General features: G+C 50.7%; 1 protein-coding gene across 1 annotated transcript; it reads left to right on the top strand.

Annotated features, from left to right (window-relative positions):
• Positions 1–1,089: 1,089 nt before the first annotated feature.
• LOC123815548 (NUT family member 2G-like) lies at positions 1,090–7,665 on the top strand. The gene is made up of 7 exons (XM_045833848.1): positions 1,090–1,105; positions 3,116–3,833; positions 4,184–4,312; positions 4,807–4,946; positions 5,410–5,693; positions 6,086–6,202; positions 6,886–7,665. The coding sequence occupies exons 1-7, from the start codon at positions 1,090–1,092 to the stop codon at positions 7,663–7,665; spliced, it is 2,184 nt and encodes a 727-aa protein (XP_045689804.1).
• The last annotated feature ends 626 nt before the right edge of the window (positions 7,666–8,291 follow it).

The raw sequence follows: 8,291 nt of genomic DNA, 5'->3' as shown, positions 1-8,291 counted from the left end.
CCTTGATTTTGCTTGAATTATTCTCACCTCATCTTCTTTTGGGTCAGTTTTTTTTTGGCAGGTGACAAGAAACTTCTTAAGCACCAATGGGAGTTGTTTTTAATGAATGTTCACAGTGTGGGACAGTCCTTCTAAACCTCTCTTCTCTTCCCTAACACCCTAGTGTCAGTAGGAATTCTGCTGCTACAGCACAAAGTGAAGATTGACTCCCAAGAAATTTAGTTGCAATCCTCCAAAGTTCCACCCCTCATCTCCCTTGATCAATTTTCTAACAATGCTCTCCTCTCACAAAACACAAATCCTTGTCCATATCATTTTGCTGATGATAAACTGACATTTATGCACAATATGTAATAAGAATCAAATGAGCAGTTTTTAAGTGGTGTTACCATGATTTACATGCAGATGGGACCACATGCAATGATGAGTGTAGATTCCAAAGAGCAAGTGTATACAACACAGACAGGAAATTTGGAAGGCAATGAGCAGGGTTTCCAAGCTCAGACTGGCAAGCTAGGACTTAGGTAGATAATGGTTTTTGTGAATGGGAGTTAGACATCGGGGAGAGAATTTTGGTTTTGTCTCAAAGTGCACATCCATCTCATGTGTAGTGGAATTTTAACACCTAGTAAAGCCAGGACCTTAGGATGTTAAGCCCCATTAACATAATATGTGGAAGCAGGTTGAGGGACCCAAAATAGGTTGATGGATCAAGAACTGAAATAAAAGATGCATCAAATAAAATCTTTGTACTGTGAATTAAAAAAAATGATGCATAAATTGCCTAAAGAGGCACACACCAATTATGTGGCCACATAAAATCTGAAAGGAACTTCTGGTTCTTGCTGACCTGCCAGAGCCCTCCATGGAATGCCCCCCCACCCTCACCCACCCAGGCCCACCTGCCCTCTGCCCCTCCCCCACTGCAGAATGTCTGGAGCCCTACATTCTGCTGTTTAAATTCAAACTCTTCCCTCCCTCACTGGATGCTGAGCATCTGTTGGAGCAGGTTACTCTCTTGTCCTGGACTTCAATTTTCTTATTGTGGAGGCCACTAGGCAGCAGTGGTCAGTGCCTGAGCCTGCAGGGATGGCTTCAGTAGAAGGTAAGCCTATAGATTGGAGGGGGTTGTGTTTTAGAGACTGGGTTGCCTCTCAAAACTTGGCAATAATATGTGATCCTTTCACTGGGGAAACATCGTTTGGACTGAAGTAGAGGAAGGAGAGAGCACTGTGTTCCCAAGACCCTGTCACCAGGGGAGGCTAGGAGCCAATAGAAACCTGTGACAGCACTGGACAGGAGGCTCCTGAGAGGTGGATCAGGATGACTCAGGGGAAATACCTGAGTGTGGAGGGAGAATGGCAGCAAGCACACAAATTCTTTCTAGCAGGGATACATGCCACTTTGACACATGTGTATATACAGTAGTGGACTGTATCATGGTGGTGGCACAGGGAGAGTCACAGGAAAGCCTAGTTCTATGGCCTAGTCTTCAGGTACCTGCAGCTTGCTCCATAATATCTTCCTAAGGGATTGGAACTGAATATGCTAGAGCTAATGAGGACAGTGAGAAGAGGTGGTTTTGGCCAGAAAACTGTCCAGGGGACTGTCTGTGACCAAGTCTACAAGGTACTCCAACTGCTGCAGCCCGGAGTTTCTCCACTCCTTCGCCCAGAGTTCACTTCTCCTTAGCTTGGGGAGCTGCTTGTTCTCTTGTATTCCATGCAGACAAGGCCGACAGGTAACTTCCATCAAATGGGGCTCAGTTCCCTGACTTGTCCTGAATTGTTCCCTCTCTGTGGCAACTAAGTTCTTCAGACCTGCTTCCTCTCATCATGCATTTCACAGACGCCCTCTGCTCTGCCTTGTGCCTTTGAGATGAGGGGTTTGCTATAGTCCACATCACTGAGTCACAAACAGAAGACAGACATGGACCATGATTGGTTTTTCCCAGGGAATACCTGTGAAGTGGATTCATTTTTAAAGGAGGTGAGGGGAATGTCACAGGAGAAAGACAATCTTCTGTATCATTGGTAAATGTCCAAGGATACTTGTCCTGAGTAATTTGGGGCCTGTGGTGTGTAGCTTGTTCTCCTAGGGTCTGCATAAATTCCTCTGAACAGGGATGTGTTCCAGACAACATTGCTGCACTGACACCTGGTTCACACCTGGCTCTTACTGTGTTTTCATTTTTCATTTTTGGGAGTTGAAAGGGGAAGGACCACAGTCTGCAGTTCCATGACTATCTAATATGACAGCAGCTTTCTGGAAACTTTCTGGAAGTTTCTGGAAACTTCCACTGACAGCCCCATTGATCCAAATTCCTCAGCCCTTTTCTAACTCTCTGTGGTCATTGCTAGCTGTGAAATGACAGAATCTGAGGGACACAACGCCTACTTCACAGACCCCTCTCCTGGGAACAGAGCTCCTGAGAGCAGTCATTAGTCTGAGCACAGGAGCAGCACTTGTAGAACCTGGCCTTTGTTAACTGTTTGCTGTTGTTGGTTCTCACATGCATGCGTATGCCAAACTGGTATGTGAAAGGATTATATTAGGATTCTTGGTGTCTTCCTATGGAGAGATATTGCTCAAGTGTTTTTGTATTGATGTTCAAGTCCAGGAAAGAAAGAGAATGATTTATATTGAGGAAAAGGAGGACTGAGGAGAAGATAGGACCTCTTCATAAAACCCTTAGGGTGCCAGAACTTACCTTGGAGAAAGCCTCCACCACTAGTGTGTCTGCTTAGAGTGTTTCCCACAGAGTAGATTTCTGCCGACTGCCATGTCTTCGGGGACAGTCTCTCAGGTTGGCAGAATTGGGTGCCAGGGAATCCTTATGGAGGCTTTCTGAGTAAGTGGTGGCTGGAGCTGTTTTTTCTAAGCAGACAGTGGTCAGGGAGTGTTGGTGAAGGGGGAGCAAGCTCTCCAGTGGAATAATTCTCAACTGGAGGTCAGAGCATGACAGTGACTTGAGTACATTTGCAGACTCTACAGTTAGCCTCATCCAAATGGCCCTCACAGCTCTGATTCCCCAGTGGCTAAAGGGGACCTAGAGCAGATCACTCTTGTTTACTGATTCTCCTACTCCATTCATCCCTTTCCTTTGTCTCAACAGCATCTGCAGTGTTAGGAGCGGATGTGACCTTGAACCCTGGTGCCTCCGTGACTCCTTTCATCGCATTGCCCTTTCCCCCATCCACTACTGGCCCTGCACATCAGCCACTTTGGGAGCAGCATGTGCCACCCCCCATGACCCCATCATTCCCTTCTGGCCAACCTTTGGTTCTGCTGGCTTTGCCCAGGACACCTCTGGTGTCAGAGGATGCTGCTCATGGTTCTATTGGGACTGGGGCTTGCAACATTGTTGTACAGGTCAGATCAGAAGCGGGGCAACCACTGCCTTCCCAGACTCAGACCATTGTCCTGACACAGGCCCCCCTCAACAGGAGTGACCCAGGGGCCCCCTGTGGGGGTACTGTGTGTCCTGCACCCCTATTCTTGCAAGCCTCTGCAGTAGAGACTATTGTGCCTGCCTCGGCTTTGGGGGGCACCCAACCGCATGAGAGGGGCTGGTTTCCTGGCCTTTCTACCCAAGCTCCACAACCAGCTACCCAACTGGCCCCCATCATACCCCCAGTGAACCCTGGGCCACAGCCACATGGAGTTTCCAGCAAGGGTAACCTGGCTACCACCCAGTCCAAGGCCTCGCCAGATGACTCCTGTAACCCCAACAGTGTGTACAAAAACTTCCGACGTTGGCAGAGCTTCAAGGCCCTGGCCCGGAGGCACCTTCCCCAGAGTCCTGATACAGAAGCTCTTTCCTGCTTTCTCATGTGAGTGCTCTGGGCAGGCACACAGGGGACTCACCTGGGGCTTTCACATAACAGAGGAATATGGGATGGACATACAGGCTGGCTTATCCTGGGGTACAGGGAGGAAGGTCTGAGGGTGGAGTCTCAACTGTAGGTTGAGAGTGGATGGTCAGCTTCAAGTAAGTTTAGGTTCATGGGCTGGTGTAAATGTGCAGCAGTAACAACAGGAGCTGGGAAGCCTTGTCTTTGCACACACAGATGCCTCCTATCTCACTGGCTGGCACTCATGTTGGGTGGGAGGTGGGAATGTGTGCTGCACAGAGCTGGGTGGGCCAGGTGGGTAGACTGTGACTGACCTTGAAGTATTACAGCCCAGTGCTCCGGTCTCTGTCCCGCCTGAAGCCCACCATGACATTGGAGGAGGGAATGTGGCGGGCCATGCAGGAATGGCAGCACAAAAGCAACTACGACCGGATGATCTATTATGAGATGGCAGAAAAGTGAGTCCAGGTTCTGGGTCCCAACTACTGTGGGGACTGGGCAGATTGAGTTGTGGGAGGTGGCGCTAACTACAGGGCAAGATCCAGCTGTGGCAGTGCTCATCAGAGAGACTGTTGTCAGTTGGCAAAGGGTTCCTGCAGCCCAGAGACCCTTCTCCCCTCTGAAAGCCTCTCCCTCACCTTCAGAGCATGGGTTCTTCTGTCCTATCTCCCCCCAGAGCTCCACCCTCCTCTAATCTTGACCCATCCTTGGCTCCACATAAAGGCTCAGGACAGGCTGGAGTGAATGTGCCCAACCAGTGGGGTCAGACTGCTCCCAGAGGGGCTGTGCAGAGAATGTGCTCCACCAGCCAGCCTCCTGCCTCCTCAGTGGCCCAGGTCCCTGACAACCACAAAACATTTGCTCTCCATCCCTCCATCAGTTGTTGCCTCTGCTAGGCTCTGGGTGGCTTCCTTCTCAGTGCAGCCCATGCTTCCCTGACCCACACCCCCAGGTTCATGGAATTTGAAGCAGAGGATGAGATGCAGATTCAGAAGTTGCAGTTGATGAAGGGGGCACAGGGCCCACCTCCTCCAGCCCCACCAAGACCTGATCCTCAGGGGTCCCCAGCCCCAGTGGTGGACCCACAAGCAGGTATGGCAACAAATTCCCAAAGGAGCCCCTGGCCAAAGGCAACAGGGCCCTAGGGCAGGCCAACTGTTCCCACATTGGTTCTTTTCCCTCAAGGGGAATTTGGTCTTCTAACTGAATAGTGATGACAGCCAGGGCCTCAGTTATTCTTTGTCACCGTGGCATCTGGAGCTGGTCAACTTTCATAATGCCTCTCCCACCTTCCTGTCAAAGAACACAACATAAAGTCTGCTCAGAAGCAGGCTGGAATGAGGGGTGCCTTGGAAAATCAGTGACTCCACATGTCCTCACACATGACCCTTGGATGCTCCCCTCCCCTCTCCCCTCACGTGGTCACATGGTTTTAGGTGGTCCTGACCCAGCCATACTCATGTTAATGCCCCCCAAACACTGATCTCACCACCACATGCTCAGGAGGTGGGAGCATTAGCTCCTCACATTTTCCCCTCTTCCATCTCTGCCCTAGCACCTGCTCCCAGGAAAACCATACCTAGGGACCAGCAAGCCCACAGACATCAGAGGCCCCTGCAGACCGAGACACCAAATGAGATTCCTCCTGAGGCTGTGAAAGAGTACATGGACATTATGGATGAGCTCCTGGGGCCTGCCCACTCCGCCACAGGACAGCCAGGTGGAGAATGCGAAGAGGATGGAAAGGAGTTTCAGGAGGAAGAGGATGACAACTACCCAGACCTTGGTCTCCTGAGCTACATTAATGAGCTTTGCTCCCAGGAAGACTTCGTCACCAAGGTGGGCTGATTGGAGTTCTGGAGTCTACCAGATTCCAAAGGGTGGCACTCCAGTACCCAGGCCTGGGTTCTTCCCAGGCCAATGGGATTAAGCTCTATTATTTGCTCCTGAGCTGCATGCATGCTTGGATGTGTCTATCTATGTGTACATATGTGCACCTATGTGTGCAGTGTACACATGTGTGTGCATGCTGTTTCCATATGTGGGTGTGCCCTTGTGTTTTTATGCTTATGTGTTCATGTATGTGTACCTGATGATCATGACAGTGTAAAACACCCACTTTGTGCACAAGGATGTGGTGGGTCTTTGCTTTTCTACTTTTCTTCCAGGTCCTGCTGACTCACAGGTTACTCCCTGCTAAGGGTGCTCACAGGCTCTTCCTTTTCTCCTAGGTGGAGGGAGTCATTCATCCCCAGTTCATGGAACAACTGATTTCCCCAGAAGTAAAGCTGGATCTCTTGGGCCTAACTGAAGAGTTGGAGCAAGAAGAAGGACTCACTCCTGCCCAGGTGAGCCAGGGGACAGAGGAATCTTAAGAAGATGGAGGGGGCCTCCAGGTGAGCCATGGGAGAAAAGGACCCCAGGTGAGTTAAAGGAGAGAGGGACCCCAGGTAGGACAGTGGAGGGAGAGGCCCTGGGTAAGTCAGGGAAGGGGAGACTCCAGGTAGTTTGTGGGTGGGGAGACCCCAAGTGAGCCATGGGAGGGAGGGACTCCAAGTAAGTTAGAGGAGGAACCAAGTTTAAGTGAGTCAGGGAAGGAGGGATTCCAAGGAGATCAGTGATGGAGGAACTCCAGGTGAGCTATGGAAGAAGCACCCAGGTAAACCAGGCAGGGAACAACCCAGAACAGGGGTGTACATGACTCGGTCCTGCCCACCCCTATCTGTAGGTAAGGCATGCCGAGGGGTCAGCTCTGGGCTTGGGTGTAGGGCAGGATGACAAGAAGGAGAGGACAATAGAAAGAAGAGTGTGATAGGAAAGAGAGGGTGGGGATCCCAGAAAGGTAGGGAAAAATACAACATAGGGAACATGGCACAGGAGGATGGCAGGAGACCCATGTGTCTGTTTTGGATTCAAGTCAATGTGTCACCCCCTTTCTTCCTCCCCCGCAATGCCATTGTCCCATAACCCACACTCCCCCTCCTCTCATTTGCTTGTGCAGAGCCATTCACTGTCCCCCTCTTCCTCACAGCTGGTAGAGAAGCGACTCCGGGCCTTGAAGGGGAAGGAGGGTGTGCAGCTACCCTCAAGTCACCATGAACCACTGTTGGACTCAGGTCCTTCTGAATCTGTGGTTGACCAAGATGCCCAGAGATGTGACCACAGCCCCCAGCTAGGGGTCAGTGACAGAACCTGCCCATCAGAGACTGACTTCAAGGACTATCAAAGGCATGGTCAAGTAGATGCCCATCTGTCCAGGCCCAAAGCCTTTGCTGTCTCTTCAGGACGTCAGGAGTACCCACCACTCCAGGCTCCCCCATCTCCTTCCCAGGGTCATGGGCGTACTTATTCTGACCTTGGACCCAGGGATGCCTCCATTCCCAGAGAGGCTTCTCCTGTTAGAGATATACATAGGCCAGTGGACAGGTCCAGAGAAAATGAGGAGGATCTCCCCAGCCTGGCCTTCCTTTGGGCCTCTCCTGAAAGCCTACTACCCTCTGGTCTCTCTCTGAGTCCTGTCCCTGCCTCAGGCCTTGCCTGCCCTGGAGGTTGGGGACCCCAGGGATCTGCCCAGTCCCAGTTCTTTCAGACACTAGGCCTCAGCCGAGTTGCCCCTACAGCTTCCAAGTCTGGGAATGCTCTGGGTGGGGGCCCAGCCCGTGCTGAAAAGACCCTAATCCCAGGATCCAACCTCAGTGTCTCTGGGAAGCCAGTCTTGGCTTTGGAGATGGTTTGCTCCTCACAGCCTCAAAAGAGAAAGTGTGACCAGTCTATCACAGAGAGGAGTAGTAAGCGGCATTACAGTGAGTAGGGAGCAGTGGGTGTCCCTCCTACTTCCAGCTGTCTGCCAGAGGAGCCATGGGCTCCTCCTCATCTCAAAGTTAATCTTGATTATTCTACTAACATGGGAATTAGGGAGGGAAGGCAGGATCATTAGGGTAGGGTTGGGTCTGGTAGGGTAGGAGCAGCCCCTTTGGGGAATTGTGCATAAATTATGAATAAAGACGGTTTCGTTGAGAAATGCTCTGGTGGCCACTGTCTCCTTACTCAGGTCTAAGCTGCCCCTTGGAGAAGAGACTTGACAGAAAGAAAGGTTGTGGGAGATCACTGGCACTATGGATTCACAGATGATAGCTCCTCTGTCCAAGTGGACAGGGACCCCTTCTAATTCCTCCTGAGAACATACAGCTCTCTAATATCCAGGGACCCATCCTATCACTCCTACTCCCAAGGCCAAATTGGGTGAGAGACCTCTTGTGGCTTCCCATTATTATTTGTGCTCTGAATGCTAAGGATTGGGAACTTCTTTTGAGACATTCAACCCTATAGACCACTAACCAGTTTTATAGAATAACTGGAGTCATTTCTTGTCTTTAGAAAGTTTCTCTCTCCCTCCTGGAAGCAGTCTGATTACAATATTTGAAAATCCTCAGCTCT

This window comes from Phyllostomus hastatus, unplaced genomic scaffold, assembly GCF_019186645.2.
Source record: "Phyllostomus hastatus isolate PE091 unplaced genomic scaffold, TTU_PhHast_1.1 phas_contig_195, whole genome shotgun sequence".
NCBI lineage: Eukaryota > Metazoa > Chordata > Mammalia > Chiroptera > Phyllostomidae > Phyllostomus > Phyllostomus hastatus.
The sequence above is the reverse complement of the archived record's forward strand: the minus strand, read 5'-3'. Positions and strand labels throughout refer to the sequence as shown.

Bases quoted from the DNA above. Each gene is read 5' to 3' on its own strand.
- LOC123815548 (XM_045833848.1), top strand. The intron at 4,313-4,806 runs GTGAGTCCAGGT...CCACACCCCCAG, and splicing joins TATTATGAGATGGCAGAAAA to GTTCATGGAATTTGAAGCAG. The intron at 4,947-5,409 runs GTATGGCAACAA...TCTCTGCCCTAG, and splicing joins AGTGGTGGACCCACAAGCAG to CACCTGCTCCCAGGAAAACC.